At 58.8% G+C, this 20,883-nt stretch overlaps 1 protein-coding gene across 26 annotated transcripts in view; it reads right to left on the reverse strand.

The window, feature by feature from the left end:
* NCOR2 (nuclear receptor corepressor 2) overlaps positions 1-20,883 on the reverse strand; it is a 223,007-nt gene that overhangs the window by 51,633 nt on the left and 150,491 nt on the right. For 25 of the 26 annotated variants that reach the window (XM_061169327.1, XM_061169325.1, XM_061169328.1 and 22 more), the window contains 3 exons: positions 19,923-20,095; positions 17,849-17,911; positions 5,329-5,471 (listed from right to left, as the gene is read on the reverse strand). In XM_061169327.1, the coding sequence (XP_061025310.1) occupies positions 5,329-5,471; positions 17,849-17,911; positions 19,923-20,095 (379 nt within the window). The remainder of the gene's footprint in view (positions 1-5,328; positions 5,472-17,848; positions 17,912-19,922; positions 20,096-20,883) is intronic. The other variant, XM_061169336.1, reaches the window with a different exon arrangement.

The raw sequence follows: 20,883 nt of genomic DNA on the forward strand, positions 1-20,883 counted from the left end.
GGGGTGAGTATGATCTCAACACCAGAATCCCCCCAGCTCTGGGTTTCAGAGGCTGGGACTTAGTGTCCCAGGAATCATACCAAACCCTTCCACACGTGGCCCCGAACCTCAAGATTGGGACATGTGTATGGAACAGGAGATGTTGGCGATAGTAGTATTGGTAATTACAGCTGATGTCTGTTAAGCACCTACTATGTGCCAAGCATTCTTTACTTATTAATTCACTGGATCTGCACATCTACTCTGCAAATCAGAGCATGCCACTCCCTACTTCGAACTCTCCAGATGCTCCCAGAACCTCTTGATATAAAACCCAAGTCTTCCCCGCTCCATACAATCCAGTGTGATCTAGATCTGGACCCTGCCCAGCTCTCTAACTTGCTCACCTTCCTTGGTCTGTTACAAACACACTGCCCTTCTTGTGCAAATGGGCTTACAATGCCCCGGCCACAGGGCCTTTGCACTCGTCATTTCTCTGGCTGGACAGCCTTCTCCCAGACACCCACATGACTCACGTACCCACGTCCATCAGGGCTTTGCTCATACATCACCTCCGCAGTGAGGTCTTCCCTGATTACCCTGTCAGAATCAGCTAATCTCGTTCCCCATCAATCACTTTCTACTACTATCCCTCATCTATCTTCAGACCACAATCTGAAATTATCTGTGAGTTAATTTGTCTCTACAACTAGAATTAACTCAAGGGCAGGCATCTTTGCCTGTTCTCAGCTGTATGCCCAGGACACCTGGAACAGTGCCTGGCACAGAAGAGACACTCTATAACTACTAATTTAGATACATGAACCTGATAGACAAAGACGCTGGCCCAGAGAGGCAAAGACACTTGCCCAAGATCACACAGCTCGTGGGTCAAGAAGCCCAGACTTCAATGCAGGTCAGGTTCAAGTACCTCCCTGTCTGACCATCTCTCTCTGCAGGCCTGTGCAGCCTCAGATGGAAGAGGCAACAGAGGAAAACAAGGCAAGGCGGGGCCTGGGCTGAGACGGACAGAGACAGAGAAACACGGAAGCTGAGCCCGAGAGCCTGGATTCACAGATGGGAGAAAAGGGTAACCTTCGGTCATTAGGAGGGGGAGGGAAAACCTTGGAGAAGTCACTGGTGCCAAATGTTACATAACTCTGGGACACGCTCCGCCTGCCCACCCGATCCTGCTTCCTGCTGACGTCGCCCGTAGCCACGCTCAGGCCAGGTCTGGTGCAAGGCAGGAGGGGACACCCGCTGACCCTCTGCTTCCCCCACTGCTTCCTCCACTGGCCGAGGGTGACGTGTCTTCCTGAGCTCCAGACGGGGCCCGGCCAGCAGGAATCACCAGGACCTGTCTCCCTCCCAGGGTCTGGAGGGTATGGGACAGCATCTTGTGAGGACTGCTTGCATTCTCCAGTGACAGGGGACTCACCCAGGCACCATGGGTGGCCACTGTAAGGGCTGATGGGCCCCCCATCCCTCACTGAGCTTTCTCCGCAGCCTTCAACCTAAGTCCACTCCTTCGCTGTCAGCAGGGAACGAGAACCCATCCCACTCTCCCCAGCAGCCCTTTCTCGTCCACAAGTGACAAGCAAGGCTCCCCTGTTTGTTGGCCTCAGAACATGGCCCACTGGCCCCCACCTTCTGGTCCCCTGCTTCCCAGCAGGACCAGCCTCTGCTGAGTTCTGTGGGAGCCACGTCCAGTAATACAGGTATGGGTCCAGGAAGGGAAGCCAGGGGTTCCCACAGACTTGGGTTCAAACCCCCTCTGTGGTGTCTCCCTCCTGTCCTCAGCATCTTCACCTGAGGACAGGGTCAATGGTGGCGACCTCAGGGGTCTGGGGGAGGGGCCCAACCTGGGCCTCAGGGTCCCCCTGCTGTTTACGCCTCCTCCTCGGCCCCCCAGCGATGCTGCCCAGCCACCAGCATGTTCAGAGTCTGGGGACAAGGAGGGCGACCTTCTCTATCAGCTTTGGCTTCATTTCACTAAGACCAGCACAATCCACGCCGAACCCGGCCCCCGCTGGGTTGCCCCTCAGCTCACAAACCTTCAATGGCTCCCACTGTCCATTAAAGAAAGACCCAGCTCCTCTGCCCAGCAGGAAACCCCACCCACACGTATACCCAGGGCACCTGCTATTGCTTCCCTGGCATATAGCAGGCGCTCAATAAAGGCTTGCTGAGTGTGTGATGAGGATAACGCCCAACACTTATTGAGCACAGATCGAGGGCCGGGGCTGGCCCTTTACAAATACGAAAGCCTCTGCTGCGCACAGCAACCCTACGAGTGGGTCTGGGTCTTATCTCCTTTTACAGAGGAGGCAGCTGAGGCTGAGTGCTGAGGCCACGAACCTGCGGGCAACAGTCAGGAGGCCACAGAGCTGGGGTGTGAACCCTCTAGCCCAGAGCCCTACTCCATACCATCCTGCTCGGCTGCCTCTTTGAATGAGTGAGTGAATGAATCAACCAATCGACTAATCAATCGCTCAGGCAATCCAGGAGCAGACATACTCTACACCCAGTTAACAACCAAGGGAGACACGGCACCCCAGCCGCCAGGCATCTGGCGGCCATGGGCACATCACTACTGATGCCACCACCTCTGCTACCAATGATGCCACTACGGCTCTCTCTTAGTAGCACTTGCGATGTGCCAGGCCCAGTTCTAAGCACTTCACACCCATTCACTCGAATCATTCCCACAACAGCTCTTTGAGGTGGGAATTATCCCCATTTCAGAAGTGGGGAAACTGAGGCACGGAGAGGACAAGTCACTTGCCCAAGGTCACACAGCTAGGAAGTGGCAGAATCTGGATTTGAACCTGGGTGTCTTGGGCCCACAGTCCCCACCCTGGCTGTTTCTGCACACATTATTCAAGAGAGCACCTTGAATGCCCCTGAGAAGAAAATGGGGTCAGTGGCTTTAAAATAAAATAATAATGATACTGATACTACTACCAGTAGCTAGAGCAGCTAACCCCCATGGAGTGCCCCCCTCTGGCAGGTACTCAGTCCTTTACAAGTGGTAACTCATTCGCTCTCCACCTGAGTTCTCCGGGTAAAGGCTATCATTCTCCCGCTTTACAGATGAGGAAACTGAGGCTCATGGGGTAAAGCCGCTGCCCGAGGTCACACAGGTGCCAAGTCATGAAGCTGGCGCTTGACTCCACTTTCGCCCTGGAGCCCAAGCTGCACCATCCACCTGGCTGGAATCTCTGTTTCCCCAACCCACCCTCTCAAGTTTTGGGGCCCCCAGGGGCGCAGCAGGGCCGTGCCCCAAGGAAACCTGGAAAGTGAGGTGGGGGCCAGCAGGCTGTGAGAGGAGATACCTGTAACCCAACAGCCTGGGCGAAGCAGGCTGGTGTGTGGGCACCGGCTGGGCTGGGCTGGGCTGAGCAGGGAATGGGGGGAGGGGAGAGGCAGGGAGGACAGGTCAGAGGGAGAAGGGGAGGGAGCAGGAAGATCCTTGTGTCCCTGGGGCGATGCTCAGGGCCACACTCCCACGCCCAGTGAATCCTGAGTTGGTGTGTAGAGGCCGACATCCCGTCCCCATCCAACCACCACCACCGCCCAGCGCCACCATCACAGAGCTGGGTCCTCTCTGCGCTACGGGATCTTAGCAAGTGTTACGGACAGGTGCTCCTTGGCCTCGGCCCTCACTGAGTCTTCCGCCCTGCGAAAACCAGAGTCCTGAAAAATCTAGAAAAAAGCAGAGCTCCCTGTGTTTCAGGGGCCCCGCCTGAAGCCCAAGGAGCATCGGGAACCAACTGCGCAGCAGGCGGGGAAGGGGCAGGAGGCACAGCCTAACCGGGCACGACGGGGAACGGGCACAGGCAGGGGCCTGACTGAAGGAAACCTGAGGGTCAGCCTCAGCCCTGACCACAGGGCCATGGCACAGCGTCCCCCTCTGGCCTAGAATGCTTGGCGTGGGGGTGGGGAACTGGGGAGGGATGTCCTTAAATTCTGCACAGCGCTCAAGGAGCGTTCAAAGAGGGGGATTCTGCCCCTGGTCCGCCTGCCATGCTGTGTGACCTCGGCAGCCTGCTCGTCCTCTCTGGACCAAGGCAGGCTCCATGGTGGAGCAACTCAGCCTCCCAGGACAGGGTGCACATACTTTAAACCCAGCACAAGCAGCCCAGTCAGGGGGAACGGGGAGAGTGGAGAGCTGTGCGTCCCCCTCTTGTACTTTCATATCTACAAGGAAATATGCAGCCCGCCGATTAAAAGCATGCATCCTCAGGTCATGTAATTGTGGGTTCAAACCCCAAGTCAGCTGTTTATGAGCCGCCTGGCTGAGCCTCAGTTTCCCCAGATCTGAAATGGTGACAATGCTTGGTATGTCACAAGTGTGCCCAAAAGGGGGAAGGGAGGGGGATGGAGGGAGAGAGAGAAAGAGAGAAAAAGAGAGAGAGAAGGAAGGAGGGAAGGAAGGGGGGGAGGGAGGGAGGAAGGAAAGAAGGAAGGGAGGAAGGGAGGGAAAAGGAAAAGAAAAGGAAAGGAAAGGAAAGGAGAAGGGAAGGCAAGGGAAGGGAAAGGGAAAGGAAAAGGAAAGGAGAAGGAGAAGGGAAGGGAAGGGAAGAGAAGGGAAAGGAAAGGAAAAGGAAAGGAGAAGGGGAAAGGGAACGGAACGTGAAAGGGAAAGGGAAAGGAAAGGGAAAGGAAAAGGAAAAGGAAAGGAAAGGAAAGGAAGAGAAAAGAAAACAAGCCACCCCCAAATGGCCCTCGCTTCCCAGTAACAGCTGCGGAGGAAGCGGCCTCTCCGTGGAGACCATTTACAGGCTCAGTGAGGCGAGCCTGCCCCTTCTGTGCTCCTGGAGGAGGGAAGGTCCGTGCCTCTTCTCAATCCCCTGGAGGCCAGGGCTGGGCTGGCTGCTCCCTGACCTGTCCATTCCTCCCCCGGGGTGGCCCTAAGACTGTGAGTTCAAATGGAGTGCGGGAGATGCTGACTTAGGGTTCCTCTGCCTCTGGGTCTTCATTCCAATGCGCTGACAGCCCTGAGTCCCTGGGGAGTCAGTGCCTGACCCACCGAGCTCCTTCCTCCCTGCCCTGCCCAGAGGCACTACGGGTCCTCAGAGGTGTCTGACCCAGGAGTGCTGCGGGGTGGAGGTGGGGAGGCAGAGGTGGGCCTGCGCATCGCAGTACCCAGGAGGGATGCTTACGGCAGGGATCCACCCCTGCAGCGTTTCCGGGGGACCACGGAGCGGGAACCTCGAGGGGCTGAGTCCTGGGCAAGAGAGCCGGCGTCAGAGCCCTCCCCACCCAGGGCTCCCGGGCTGCAGGTGTGGCCCACAGGTCTGGCTGGGACGCACAGGGCAGAGGCGGGGTGGGAGTGGGGACACTCACCATCTTCAGCTTGTGCTGCTGCAGGATCTCATCCAGGTTCTGCCTCTTCTTGTAGTTGAAGTAGAAGTTCTTACACTGGGACACCGTCTTGGAGCCCACCATCCGGGCGATGGCCGACCAGTTCCGGCCGTGTTCCAGGAGACCTGTGTGGGGGAGGGCGGCAGGTGAGGGGCGGCAGGGGGCTGGACAGGCAGCGGGGGCCCGTACCCACAGCCTGGAGGGCAGACAGAGCCCTGGGCGAAAGCAGCCCTGATCCTGGGGCTCAGGCTCACTGCACGGGTCCAAGGTTTCTGGCAAGAGATGGCTGGGGTGGGGGACACCAGAAGGGTGTGGGAGGCCTGGGCTCTAGGAACTGGAGGGGCAGGTGGGTGCAGCCCTGGGTGTACCCCTGCTGAGGCCACTGTCAAGGGTTCCGGGGGGCTGAGGGCTGAGGTCTGGGGCGCAGACCCCGCCCGGGGCCCCACCTCTCCTCCTCCCCTGGCTGTCTTGACCCGGCACTGACACTCGCTCGCAGCTGCAGACGAGGCCTCGGGAGACGGGCTGTTTTCCGGCCGCACCAGGCCAGAGAAAGGAAGGAACGTGTGAGCAGGGGTGGGAGGGTGGAGTCCGGGTTGGGGTGAGCTGGCCCAGGATCCTCCGCGCCCAGGTTAACTGGGGCACACCCAGAGCCCAGAGCTCCCCGTGGACGCCTAAAGGCCCACCCTGGACTCGGGGCCCACCAGGCGTGGTTCAGGGTCTGGGAGTGGACTTGGCCCCCCAAATCACAACCCCCCCATCTCCATGAGCTTCTCACACAGCCTCACAGACTCCCGATGTGGGGAGAAACGCCCAGGAATTGGTAGACCCCATCCCAAATTCACCTAGGGCAGAGAAAGTTCCCTCCACCCCCACAAACTCAGGCCAGGGCTGCACCTCCAAGCCCTACTCCGTTCTCAATGCCACAGACAGCAGGCTCTGCAGAAACGTCGTGCCCCAGCCCCCCCGGAAGCCGCCCCGAGTCTCAGCCCGTCTGCCCGCAGTGCTCCCAGCACACACCTCGCACAGGCAGGTGCCTCTGTGTTTTTACGCCTTGCATCTCCAGGCAGCGCGCCTTGCGTGGCCAGGTCAGCCCGAGCAGGTAGGGCCTGCCCCCTTCCTGACGGCTGCAGGAGGGGCGGATGGGAGGCTCCGGCCTCCGGGGACTGCGGGGCAGGACTGGGCCCCCAGAGGGCAGCAGGCATGAAGCCTGAGTCACGGTGCTGGGAACACAGCGGCCTCTGAGCCCCAGAGCTAGATTCATGAGGACTAGCGAAAGATTTCCCAGAAAGAAGTTTGAGGCCGTTTTCCTTGAATCAAATCAAGCTGCAAGCAGGGAGGGCTACGACTGATATTTTTCAGGGGTGCGGGAGCGTAAGGGGCGGACAGTCCGTGTGTCGGTATTCTCTTTCTTTCATTCATTCATCCATCCATCCATCCATCCATTCATTCAAACACGTGCCGGCGGCTTGCTACATACAAGGCTCGCGCAGAAATAAAACAGCAGCAAAAACAGCTTCAACAAACCACCAGGTCACACGGCCGAGCAACCTGGAGTTTGCAAAGCCCTGCAAAGACTTGGTTCCCTCTTCTCCTTGCTGTTGAGGCCACGGCTGTCTTCCCATCCCCAGGATGGGGGAAACCGAGGCTCCAGGGATCAGAGGAACGCACAAGCTTATGGGGTGGGCCAAGGGGCCGAGTGGACGTGGGAGCCAGGTTGTCCGCTCTCCTGCCTCTGAGCCCGGGGGGTGGGGTGCTAGACTGACAGGCCACCTGCTCTCCTGCGGAGGCCACGGGGCCACGTGGCCCCAGGGCAGCTCCTCAGGGTTCCTCAAGGACAGGCACGGAGGGAGGGCTGGGGCGTGGGATCGAGTGTAACCCAGCCCCCTGACCTTTCCCTCCGCCTGCGCCCGCAGCAGCTGCCACTTCCACAGGACCTGGCGGAGGACGACGGGACGCGTTTATTTATATTTCCCCAGCCGAGGCCAAGAGAGCCCAGGCAAACACGTTGGGCCGGAACCCCGGGAGGGAGAGCGCGGGTCTCCCATCTGGGCCTGCTGAGGGGTAGGTATGTGGGGTGGGGGGGCAACGAGGGCCGGGGTGGGGGGGACGAACCTCAGAGAGGTTGACATTTACAGACTCAACACATACATAAGGAGGGCGCTTGGAGCTGGCTGGGGGATTGGGGTCCTACTTAACTCCACTGGTGGCAGAAGCAGGAGCTTGGGTGGCGGGGTCACCCGGCCCTTCCCGAAAGCTGCTCTCGGAGGAGTGCTGGGCTGCGCTGTCCAAAAGCCCTGCCCAGAACATGCTGTGTGGTCTCCGCCATCCCCTCTGCTCTCTGGGCCTCAGTTTCTTTAACTGCTGCGTGAAGGGCTGGGGTGAATGTCCTAGCATTGCTGGCTAGGGTCCCTGGGGTGGGAGTGGACGGGCATGAGCTTTCTTCGGGTTCTGGTTCTGGTCCTGGGAACCCCAGACTGAGGGTGCCAGGCACAGGGAGATGCACTTCAGACCCCGCCATGCCTCGGAGGCCACATGGACCAGACCCAGCTGAAAGCCCCCTCCCACCCCCCCCACCGATACCCCTCTACCTGGAGAGAGCACCTCTGAGCATGTGCCAACCAAGACCCCCAAGATCTGCCCCAAGCACAGACCTCCTTCCAGGAGAGCCCCAGCCCGACAGCCAGAGAGGCAGGGGAAGGGGCACCAGGAGAAAGTGGTGGTGGGGGGGAATCCCACTGGTATAGAACTCCCGAGTCTGCCGCCCTGGGGTCCCTGTCACCCCTGGGGTCCCTGTCACCATGGCCCAAAGCCCCCCCCCATCCCAGTCCCTTCCCCGGAGCCACTCACTCACATCCTCTCATCTGCGTCTCCCCCTCCGCCAAGTTTTCCGGAAACATACGGCTTGGAGGATGCTCCAGGGATCGGAGCTGGGAGCAGCGGGCTGGGAGGCGGGAGGCTGGGCGGCCCTGGTGCCGGCTCCGCAAGGCTTCTGGCTGGCGTCTGCTGGCGGCTCAGCTCGGCCTCACATCCTTCTCGTCCAACGGCGCGAGGGAGGGAGGGAGGAGGGAGGGAGGAGGGAGGGGCCGGGCGGTGGGAGGGCGGCAGGCGGAGGCTGGCTCCGAGGAGGGCGGGGAAGCAGCTCCGTGCTGCGCGCCCGTGGTGGCCCAGGGCTCCTCCGGCGCTGCCACCCCTGAGCCGTCCCCCCCCCCGCAGCTGCGGGTGTGCGAGGTGCCCTTCGCCGATGCGGGCGGGCGGTGGGAAGGTGTCGGCTGTGCCAGGCGTCACCAGGGAGCACAGTGTCAGCGGCTCCTCTGGGCACCAATGTGCCCAGCGCGGGCGCTCAGCCCCCGGACCCCCGACGCCCCCGCGGGGCAGAATCCAAAGACCCCAGAGCCTCTCGGGCAGCAGCGCCCCGGCAGCCGCGCTACGCGCCAGGGCTCGTCCGATCTTCCTGCTGCCTGACCCAGCGAGACGCGTCAGGGCTGAATGTGACCTCCAGACGGAGGCTCGCGGGAGCGGGCGGGGGAGCGTGGCAGAAGCCCAGGTTCGGAAGGGGCGGGCCAACTTGGCACTGGCTTCCCCCTCCCTCTCTCCCCATCCGTGGCGGTAGCGGCGTCAGCAGCGGTAAGAACAGATGAGGGTTCAGAAAAACAGAGCTTCTCCACCCCGGCAGCCGGGAGCAAACAGCTTCTTCCGCTGTCATTCCCCTGCGCTGGTTCCACCTGTGGTCTGCCCCCCTCCCAGCCCTGATGCTGCCATGGTGGCCAGGCCCTCCGTGGGGGACTCTGGAGGTCTGGATGGGCTGGAAGGGGGCAGTGGGTGGGCAGGGCTAGCCTAGCATTCTAGGAGGAAGCTTAGAATTTGAGGGGACTCTTCCAAGTGCAAATGAGACCTCCAACCCCTGAGGATGGGGGGAAGGGTTTGGAGCCCGTCAGAGGGCTCTCTGCTCCCCGAGGGTCTTGGGACTACTATGGCGGCCTCTTTCTTCCCTCTCTGAGATACCCGTGACGACTGGGTCAGCCCGCGCCCCATACAAACACCTGCTATGGACGCCCCAGGCAGCTCCCAGGAGGTTGAAAGTTAACTGAGTTGAACTTTGGAGCGAGATCCAGGTCACGACCGATTTCTCCAACTCTGGGGTCACTGACCTGCTTGTCCCTTCAGCCCTCAGCCTTTCCATCCTACCCAAGAAAACCCAAGGAACGACAGGCCACAGGTCTCTGAAGCACCCCGATACCCCTGCTTTGCCCCCAGCCCTCGCCCTGGGCCCTGGGGCACACCCTCCAGGGCAGGCAACAGATTCCAACCACATCAGGGATCCGGGACGTCCTGCCTGAGTCCCATGATCCGTTCTCTGCAAGGGAGGCCCAAGACGGCTTTTAAGGATGCCAATCCAATCGTGTCACTCCTCTGCTTCAAATCTTCCAATGATGACCCAAAGCTCTTGGAATAAAATCCAAAGGCCTCAGCGTGGTGCATGAGGCCCTGCAGAGCCAGTCCTGCCCCGCTGTCCAGCCTGCTTCCTACTTCTCCCCTCGCTCCAGCCACTGGGACCTTTTCTGCCCAGCCCTTGGATGTGCCCCAGGACATTTGCACTCACTGTCCCTGCTGCCTCCATGGCTTTTTCACAGATCTCCTTCTGTCTTCCTTCAGTTCTCAGCTTCAAGTGATACCTCCTCAAGAGAAGCCTTCCCTGACCACTCTCTCCACAGTCGTCCTCCCAGCCACCCTGCCATCACGGGGTTTTGTTATCTCCAGAGCACTTATCACTCCCTGAAATTAGCTCCTTGGCTCCACTGCTCATGGACAGCCGTGTCTCTGCACCCACAACTGCTAGGCGTGCAGGAGGCATCTGGCAAATGAACAAAGTTCCAGACACCCTGGGTATGTGGATTTGGGAGCCCTCTGGGCATCCCCCCAGGCATCTCTGCTGCCTCTCTGGGGCTCCCAATTAGGAGCTCCAAAGAGAGGAGGAAGCTGAGCAGTTTATCCCCGCGGGGGGTCCTGGACCCTCCCCAGAAGAGACGTGAGGGAGTGCCCGCCTCTCACACCAGGGGCACGTCCACACACACTCTGTGCCGGTGCCCCAGACGGCAGATTCTGCCAACATCCCCTGTGGTCTGGATTCCCTGACCTCACTTCTAATTTCTAAGGAAGGAGTTTCATTCTGAAGTGTCAAGAGGCGGGAACTAGGAAGTGAAATTGACCAAGACAGGAAGTCAAGCCAGGAGGTCTGAGTCACAGACTTGGAGCGCAGAATGAGGTGAAGGGGCAGGGGGTGGCCGCAGAGGTGGCAGTGAGAGGGGTCTCTCTGCGTGGTGGCCTGTGGAGGCTTGGCCAGGCCACTCTGGCTGTCCTGGCGACCCTCGGTGGGGAGCTTCCCATACACTGTCTGGGGGCCTGGGACGAACTCTTCTCACGGGAGCAGTGACTCACCCTCCTCAGCTCACGTACACTGGCCCCCAGAAAGGCCTCGTCCCTGTTATGTCCCTCCACACGCTGCTACCCGCTCAGGGTCCCTGCTGTAGGCAGCTCTCACCTCTGGGGTCTTCGAACCTGCACCAATAGCCAACCTCCACCCCGCCACGGGCGAGTTCTGATAACCTGGGGGGAGGAGGAGTCTTTCTAGCACCTGCAGTCACCACACTGACATCCATCTGCATCGTGGGAATGTCACAGCTGCTCCCTCTGGAAACCAGCGTCCCCCCCCCACCCAAGGAAACACTCGCTCCCCATTACCCCAGCCAGCCCTGTGCACTCCTGAAGTTTTCTGTTCCCTTCATGAAGAAGCACAGGCCGCCTACAAGAGGGACATATCCACACCCCTCCCGCCAAATGCCACTTACCAAGAGAAACTCCAGTTTGCAAAACAAGATTTTCTGCCTAAAACACTATCAAAGGAGGGGGGAAAAAATCCAGCAGACTTAGTCCTGAGTCATGCCACTTCCTTATTTTGGAAACTCCAAGCCCTGGGTGGGTTTGACTTGGACTCAGCCCTTGGTTGGCGACCTTGCCGGGAGCCTACTGTGTATCTGAACCTCTGACACTCCCGCCAGACAACTTCACACCTGAACTTGGACTTACCTTCCAAGTAAGTCCAAGTTAACTTTTCTTTCCGTCTACTCTTTTCAAAATAAGCCTCGGTGCCTACATTAGCCTTAGCTTCAGCTATTACATCTGCAAATCACAGTGATGATGTGATCTCCCAATACATGATCAAAGCCAATGATCTCCCAATACATGATCACCTATTAAGATGAAAAAAAAAAAAAAATCACCTGTGTGCGACCCGATACCCTACCACTTTGGGAAAAATGCCATGTTATGTGTTCAATGTCAAGTTTTCCCATAGAGCACAGCCAAGTGGTTTGCTCCCAGGGCCAAGCAGCTCTATGTTATTTGCTGGGCAAGCTCCAGCTCACTGCCCCTTGGGCCTCAGTTTTCCCATCTGCAAAGCAGAAGGCATGTGTGCGTGTGTGTGCATATGTGTGTGTGCACGCACACGTGTGTTTGCAAATGTGGAGAACTCGCCTTGAGGGTCCCTTGGGAGGATTAAGTAATATCATTCGTGCAAAATGCTGGAACCGGCCAGCAGCCACCACGTGGTAACAGACATCATCACTGCTGTGTAACCTGCCAGGGGTCTCTTTCCCTGAGGAAGCACCAGCTTGAACGCCCATGTGCGGATTTTGCTCCTGGGAGCGCAGGCAGGCTGGGAGATGCTTGACTTTACCTTCCAGGGTGCTGACAAGGAACAAGAGAGTGGCCTGGAGCTTGCCCTGGTGTCTGGCTGTCCCCTGAGTTCATGCAGAAACCCCGACTCTCTCCTCCTTCTGAACCATCACAGTGGCCTGTTTCCCACACGTCAGAAGCATCCAGGTCAGGGGAGAGCGCACCCAAGACAAAGCTCAGCAGTCTCTCTCCAGCCAGAGGTGGCGACAGCTCCCCACTGATGCCAGCCCTGGGATGCTGCAGGGTCCCTTCTAACAACCTTTAAGGCCACCCCGCTCCTGTACATCAACTTTCCTCAGTCCCCACTCCAGGCGCTGGCCCTGTCTCCTGCTGGGTCCTCCCTGATGCCCATACTCAGAAGTGACGCAGCACCCCGAACCCTGGTGCCTCAGCCGCCAGCCCTGTGCGCTAACCACAGCGCCACGCTGCCCGTCGTGAGTGCCGGTGGGCAGGTGCACGGCTGTCCAAGCACAGAGGCCATCGCTCTCCCTTGGTCCCTGCAGTGAGGACGGCATGAGGCTTTGACGATGGACACGTGGATGGTAGGCCCCGCATTTCCAAGTTCCAAGGCTGGGGACTCACACCTCCCCTCCCCAAGCCTCAGACTCTTCATCCGTAAAAACTAATTAAACCAGCCAGTGTGCACAACAAGCGTTTTGGAGGTGCCAAGCAATTAGTGGTTTCTCCCTCGGTCCCCATGAAAGGGGGTGAGTCCTGCAGGCAGAGACAGCCTGGAGTTACTGGGGGAGAGTTCGGGGTCCACCTGGGCTCCATCCGGCCCGATAGGCGTTGCCTGGTCCCTGCAGCACCCTACCCTGGGGCCGCACACCTCGCCCTCTCCCTCCTCACCAGGCAGGCCACTCGAGGCCAGGGAGGGGCTGGTGGCCAGGAGCTGGGCCAGTTCCTATTTCTGGTCTGGAATGGTGTGCCCGGGGGCTTCCCTGCCCCCTCCACAGCTGGCGCCCTGTCCGCCAGAGAAGGGGGCTGGGGACCAGGAGGAGCTGCCAGCAGAGCCCTGGGCCTCCCACACAGCTGGGTCGAGACTGCAAGCCAGGCGAGGCTGACCTTTCCCAGGGGAACTAGAGCCTCACATCCCAGCCTAGTGCCTGCCCAGCATGGCGCTGGGCCCGAAGGCAGGCGGCCAGCTCCCTGAGGCTGCCCTGCACATGCTCAGTCCTCACTTGGTATGAGCCCCAGGACAGGCAGCCCTGACTCCAAGCACAAAGGAAGGAGCAGGTGCCCCCACCTGCCAACCTGGAACCCTGCAGCTATCCTGTCCCCTGTCCCACTCCTCCCCATGCAATGGTCTTCCCCATGCTCTCAGAGTAACAGCCACACTCTATCCCACAGCTGGTAAGGCCGGGGGGTGAGGGGTGGCCCTCCCGACGGACTCTCCATTCCTTGCCTCTCTTCCCCTCATTCTCTGGGTTTTAATAGCTTCTTACTTGACCACGCTGCCCTTGCCACAGGGCCTTTGCACATGCTATTCCTTTGCTGGGAGGCCCTTCCCTCTCTCGTTATCTGATTAATAGTAGCCAGGCCCATGGACTCACTCATCCAAACCTCACACCAGCCCCATTCCCATTCTGTAACTAGAGTGCGTGAGTTCAAATCCCACCTCCACCAATCAACAGCTGTGTGACCTTGGGCAGCTCACTTAACCTCTCTCGGTCTCAATGTCATCATCTGGATAAAGAAACTAGTCATAGCATCTGCCTCATAAGGTTAGTGGGGATGAAGTGACTTGATATATATAACGCCTTTAGCTGTACCTGGTACCCAGGCGTACCGACAAGTACTTGATAGTGTGACTTAATGTTATTTCGTGCTTTGGGTGTCAGCCCAAGGGCCCTTCCCCAGCGCTGTGAAACCACCTCCAAATGTCATTCTACACTTGCTCAGCAGGCCACTCACCTCCAACCCCCTTCCCTGCGGCCCCGAGAAGTGCAGGCACTGCTCAGCGTCACACACCCACAAGGGACAGAGCCGGCACTCAAACCCAGGAAGAAAGCCTCCAGAGTCTGTGTGCTGAACTGGAGGCCTGCCGCTTCTCAGCACGTACTGTATACCAAGGACTGCACGAACATGGCTCATGCCACTCTTATAATGCCCCTCGGTGATGGCATCCCAGCCTCATTTTGGAGGACGAGGGAAAACGAGGCCAAGACAGGGATGGGCCAGGCCGGGGTCACAAGGCTCAGGAGCGGGTTATCATTACAAACAGTGACAGGGAACTCAGGGTGTCTACGTCACCACCCCTGTAAGCGCTTCTGTTTTCTTTCACCAAAACCCCACAAAGGTGGTTGTCCTGGATTAAACAGTGCTCCCCACCCGCCGCCAAATTTCACGTCCGCCCACCTGTAACCTGTGAATGTGACCTTATTTGGAAAAAAAGTCTTTATAGATGTGATCGAGTTAAGATGAGGTCATGCTGGATTAGGGTGGGTCCTTATAAGAAGAGGAAAATTTGGACAGAGACACACAGAGGGAAGACAGCCATGTACGACGCAGGCAGGGATTGGAATGTCTAGAAGCCAAGGAGCGCCGAGGATTGCCAGCAACAGCAGAGGCTGGAGGAGGAGAGGCAGGACCCTCCCCTGGAGCCCTCAGAGGGAACCCAGCCCTGCCCACACCTTGATTTCGGACTCACGGTCTCCAGAACTGGGAGAGAATACATTTCTGTTGTTTTTAAGCCACTAAGTTTGTACTTTGTTACAGCAGCCCCAGGAAACTCATACAGTGGGTGATACTCTAATTCCCATTGTACAGATGAGGAAACTGAGGCACAGAGAGGTTGACTAGCTTGCCTGAGGTCACAGAGCTAAAAGGTCCAGAGGCTGAGGTCCAGTTTCTCTCTGGGAACGGGGGACCCTCTGCAGCTCATCCTTCTAGGCCTGGCTCCTGGAAGTCTCCTGGGATGCCTGGGGCAGGCTCAGTGGTCCCAAGGCCCTGGGCACACCTGGCTGCTCACTTCCTGGGCTCCCCGAGGGAGGGACCAGGGCTGGCTCATCTCTGGGTACCCCTGCCCTGCACAGGGTGAGGCACTGGGTCGATGTAAATGGGTAGGAGGATGGGTGGGTACCATGTGTCTCGGGCACAGCTGGGTTTTGGGTACCTTCCTGGGTTTCTGAGGGCCGGAGGCACTGGAACATTCCTAGTCTCTCCACCCCCGCCCACTGTGGAGGAGGAGTCCTGGGGGCTGCCAGCACCTGCCTCCCGGCCCCGACCCCCTCCCGCCGCCTGGAACATGCAGCCATTAGCAGCCACCCTGAGCGGTAATTGTCCAGATTGCTATAATTCACGGCGGACAAGCACACTGGCGCTCATCACATTATCACAAATGTCACTGAGCAGGGCCTCGGCGTGCACGGTCCCCGGGGGAACTCGCACGCTGCCGTCTCCGCGGGCAGGACCCAGGATGAGCTCGCTGCCGCCACTGAGGGTTCAAGCTTGAGACGGTGGGGCACACTCCCGTCTCAGCCGGTGAGTCATCCCCAGCCGTCTCCCAAAGGAAGAGAGAGGGCAGCCTCTGACTCAGCCGACTCCCGGTTCCCGGGCAACTGGGAGGGAGCTGGGGATGGGGCTGTCATGACGACAGAAGACACAGCACAGGCTGGCAGCCCTGGGACGTGCACGTGGAGCCCCTCACGGCCCTGGTGGGTGGGTCCCCGGGCAATATCACTGCCGGTGGCTGAGATCCCAGGATCTCACGTGTGGTTAAAAGAACCATGCAATTCTATACAAATGTTCACAACAGCATTATTCACAATAGCCAAGAGGTGGAAACGACCCAAGTGTCCATCAAGCAATGGATGAATGGATAAATAGAACTCCTCTGTCCACACGGAGGAATACAACTCAGCCATAAAAAGGAATGAGGTGCTGACACAGGCTACGACATGGATGGACCTCAACAACATGATGCTGAGAGAGGCCAGACACAAAGGGGCATATGTTATATGATTCCATTCACGCCGAAGTCCTAAACAGGCAAATCCATAGAGACAGAAAGTGGAATGGTGGGCACCAGAGGTTGGCAGGGCTTGGCGAGAATGGGGAATGACTGCTAATGGGTACGGGGTTTCTGTTTGGGGTGATAGAAAGTTCTGGGACTAGAGAGTGGTGATGGCTACACAACGCTGTGAATGTACTTAATGCCGCTGAATTGTACACTTTCAAATGATTAAAATGGTAGATTTTTACGTTATATGTATTTCACCAAAATTAAAGGGGGAAAAAAAATCACACATTTTCAAATAAAGCCTCTTTTGCACCCCATGGTGACCCCATACCAAAAACCGCAAAGTAGACACAGAAGACAGAAAAAAAGGACAACGTGGCCCCCTTGGGGGGCTGACAGCACCCACTGCCCCCTGGCAGCCAGAGACTATGCCCACAGGCCCCCGTCAGTGCTCCTCTGAGACGCTTAAAATAGGACCTCACCTGCGAGAGGAAGCAGGGCAGCGCCTCCTCTTCTGAATGATGCTGAGGGTCCAGCCCGGCCCTTCCTCCAGGCCGGCCTCACCAGAGGGCTGGGAGCTTGGAGGAAGGAGGTCTGGAGCCTCCGAGGGGCAGCGTGCCCGGACAGGAGCCCTGAGCAGAGGGGCCCGGTCCCAGGTAGGGGGCCTGATCAGGTCTGGGGCTGCTCCTGGTCAGTTTCTGAAACACCAGGACCAGACCCTCAGGCCCCTAGGCACCCTTTCCTGGGGCAGGGGGAGGGGAGGGGGTGGGCAGGGCAGGCAGCCCATGGTCCAGGGTCTCAGCCTCCAGGCCCAGCTGTCCTCGCACACAACCGTCCCTGTGCACCTGGGTCCTTCATCAGAAAGGCCATTTGCTCCCTCCCTGAGTCATGACCTGGAGCTCTGGGCACAAGGAAGCTGCACGTCAGCAGTGGGGCCTCAGCAGGACCTTGGGGACGAGAGCCGGGAGGCCCAGGTCACCAGCTCCAGGCCCGGGCCGTCCTCAGCCTCTGCTCCTCACTCCCTCGTCCGCAAAACGGCCGGAAACAAGACTCACTTCTCAGGGCTGGAGTCAAGATGAATGAGAGAGCAAGCAGGCAAAATGGGGCTCAGATGCCACCCCAGCCTTGGCCTTCCTGCCGGCGCTGAGCTAGGCTGACGGCCCCCGCACTGGGCACAGGAGAGGGAGGGGCAGCTGGAGCATCTCCCAGAGATGGGGGCCGGGGGATCGACACCAGGCCATCCTTGGGACCCTCAGTGCCTGTTATCTCTGGCTTCTCTTGGCCAACCCGGATACCCCTCTCTTTTCACAGATGGGGAAACTGAGGCCCAGAGATTGGTCACTGAGCCAGGAAGTCAAGGGCCCAGCCATTCTGGCTCCAATGAACAATGAATGTGCTGGTGGCTTCTACAGAGAACGTGGGGTCAGCACCACAGCGCAGGGAGACGGCGCAGCGAAGGGGGACAGCTTGACCCCGTGACCCTGCCGTGGTGGCCGCCAGCAGGCTCTGCACCTCCCAAGGCACCCAGGTGCTCTGCCGCCACTCTGTCTGCAAGGCCACGACGTGCTGGCCCCAGTGGCCACGGAAGCCGTACACCGACAACATGGCCACACAGACCCATTTTCTGGAGGACAAAACTGAGGCTCTGAGGAGACGTGGCCAATCCGAGAACACCCAGAAGCGGAGCTTGCCCCCTGCAGACCACACCACAGCCCCGTTTAAGGGCACAGGTCAACCTCCTCCCCACCACACGAGCTGCAGGACCCGGATGCCCAACGAGGGCGATTAGAGCAGCCAGAAACCCCTCACCTTTCTTGGCTGTTTCCATCTCTTCTTCGGTCCAGCGAGAACTCTCGTTCATCTCCATGGAAGCTGGAAAGGAAGACACAGCGTGTTGGCAGCAGCCTGGAGTGGGGCGCTTTCTCTGCCTCTGGCTACTCGGGGCACCTGCTGGGGTGGAGGGTATGCAGGCACCCTGTTTTACAGAGGGGGACGCTGAGGCGGGCCAGGGCCTGGACCCTGAGCTGCCTCTGTATGCACTCGGCTGGGAGCACGGTGACCACGTGAAGGCGGGGGGAGATGAGGAGGGACGTGAGCTTCAGATGGGCAGGGACCTCACCTGAGCGTGGACCCACTGGGGCCGGATGATCCCCTATCATGGGGGCCGCCCTGGGCATTGCGGGGTGTTGAGCAGCAGCCCTGGCCTCTACCCACTAGGTGCCAGGATCCCCCACTCCAACTGGGACAATCAAAAACGGTTCCAGACATGGCCACCTGTCCCTTGCTGGAGGGCCCTGCTCTACAGGGTGGTTATTGTATTCTCCCCTGACTCATGCGGTACAAGGATGAGGCTTCCCGTGTTACTGAGAAGGAACGCAGCTGCCTTGGAGTCGGGGGAGTTGGCCGAGTGTCTGCTGTGGCTGTTTCTGAGCCTCTCCTCCGAGTTCCCCTACACGTGAGCCCTCGTTCTCCCCTGAAAGTCGCTTAAGACGTCATGAGGGGGGCGAGCGTGAGGGACGTCAGCTTCGTGGACTCAGTGCCTGGAACAGCGCTAGGCACAGAGTATGCACTTGGTAAGGGCCGCTGACCATCAGAGGAAAGTTCGGGCAGCTCCCCCGCTCCCTGCTGCCATGGCCAGCTTTCCCCTTTCCTCCCACGGGACCCCCAGAGGCAGGCTGTGGAAGCAGAGCCTGGAGTGGGAGGTGCTCATCAGAGGGCCTGGGGTTGTGTTTTCCACTCCGCCATCCGGCCCCAACGTCAGCCTGGGGTCCAGAAGAGCTTCCCCAGAAGTCAGGTGCGCCAGTGTACTCCTGAAGGGAACCCTCCTGCCCTGGGTCTCCGGGCACTCCGGCACCAGCCCACAGGAGCTGCACGGGGTTTGCGGCCAGCGGGCTGGGTTTGAACCCCAACTGACTCGGACTTTACAGAGGCAACATCCCTTCTCTAAGGTTCAAACAGCCCATCTATGAAATGGGTACCAATGACCTGCCACGGGGAGAAGGAAGAGGTGCCTGGCACAAACCCTGGGTGTGGACGAGGGGGGCGTCTGTGAGACAGGAAACATCAACTCCCACCCTGGGAAGACATCCAGGTGGCTGGGGCCTCAGCCTGAACACTCAGGCCACGGGTCGGGGTTCCCGCACACGCCGGAGGGCAGGCCCCAAACGGCCAAAACGCTACAGACAGCAAGCACACACCGCCTGCCCCCCTGTGGCCGAACTTGGGAACTGCTACTCAATTCTTCTCTCTTTTGTTTCCCCCCTTGAGGTAGGGCGTGAGGCTCAGAGCACCTGAGGGTGGGCACCCACTGAGCAGAAGGGGAAACTGAGGCCCACAGAAATGAAGGTGCAGGGACTTCCCTGGCGGTCCAGTGGTTAAGACTCCACACTTCCACTGCAGGGGGCGTGGGTTCCATCCCTGGTCGGGGAACTAAGATCCCGCAAAAAGGGGTGGTTTTTCGGCAGCTTGTGGGATCTTAGTTCCCCAACCAGGGATTGAACCCAGGCCCTTGGCACTGAAAGAGCAGAGTCCTAACCACTGGACCACCAGGGAAGTCCCAAGGCCAGATCTTCTCAGTGAAAAACAAAACCAAATTGGTGATCTGGAATTTTATGTGAACTCTCCAGCTCTGGAATAATCACGGCTGACAGCCAGTGAGCCTTTCCCATGCCCCAGGCACTGTTCTAGGCCCTTCCTACACACAAAGTCACTAAAACGCTCACCCCACGGTTACAGGCATTACAGGCAACCGCAGTGCCGATGAGGCCACTGAGGCACAGAGAGGTTAAGGAACTCGCCCCAGGTCACACAGCGAGTGTGCAGCTAATGTTGGGATTCTGAGCCTGCTGTGCTTGTGGCGCCCCTTCCCCAGCCTGAGACTCACCCAGCTCGGCGCTCTGCTGCGGGGTGATGGCCTCCTCGCTGTTGGCCTCATTGGCCATCGAGCGGGTGATGCGGCCTTTGCGTCTTCCCTGGCTGTTGGCGGTTTTGCGGCCTTTGGAGGCCACTGCCTCCTTCTCATCGTTGTCTTCCCCAGAGGTGTCATCCGTCTTCTCCCTAAAGGCCAGGGAGGGGAGACAGGGATGGTTTCACCGGAGCCGGGAACCTAGATGGCAGTTTCAAGAGACCTGCTTTTCCTTAGCAAGATGAGCGCTGGCTGCCAGCGATTTTCTACTCATCAGAGGGTAGGAAAGAGGGAAAAAGCTTGGGGTGAGGGCTGGCTGGTAGCAATCTGCAAGGCTCCTTTATTCACCAGACGAGGGAGTACAGCTGGTAGCTGTTGTCTGCTTTATTCTCCTAACAGGGACGTGGGCTGGGAGTTAACTGACTGGCTATTTTATTCACCAAGTAGGGGTGTGGGCTGGTGGCTATCTGCAAGACCATTTTATACACCAAACAGAGGTGCTCTCAGCTCTTCGTCTGCAAGATTACTTGATTAACGGCACGGGGGTGCAGGCTGGTACAATCTTCAGGCCACTTTACTCCCCAAAGAGGAGACGTCCCCCAAGGGGCCCTATAAATGACACTGACTTTGCCTTCTGTATTATCATGGACCACTGTGTCCTGCAGAAAACGCAAGAGGAAAGTTTCCTGCCGGTCTTATGCAGGCCGAGCCAGGCGTGTGGGGAGCATGTGACCTCAATAACTGGGGCTGGGACTTTCTCAGAAGCCGACTCAGGAGAGTTTACTGTGGGGCTGCTCAGATTTATCACCTCCGCCTTCCATTCATCTTCCTGAAGGGCCTCGCAGGAGCGTCTGGGAGACAAGGGGTAACGAAGCCAGATGTTCTCAGAAGCCACATTCCTGAGCCCACTCCAGGTACCTGGCGCTAAGCCGTGCCCACT

Source organism: Eubalaena glacialis, chromosome 15, assembly GCF_028564815.1.
Source record: "Eubalaena glacialis isolate mEubGla1 chromosome 15, mEubGla1.1.hap2.+ XY, whole genome shotgun sequence".
Taxonomy (NCBI): Eukaryota; Metazoa; Chordata; class Mammalia; order Artiodactyla; family Balaenidae; genus Eubalaena; species Eubalaena glacialis.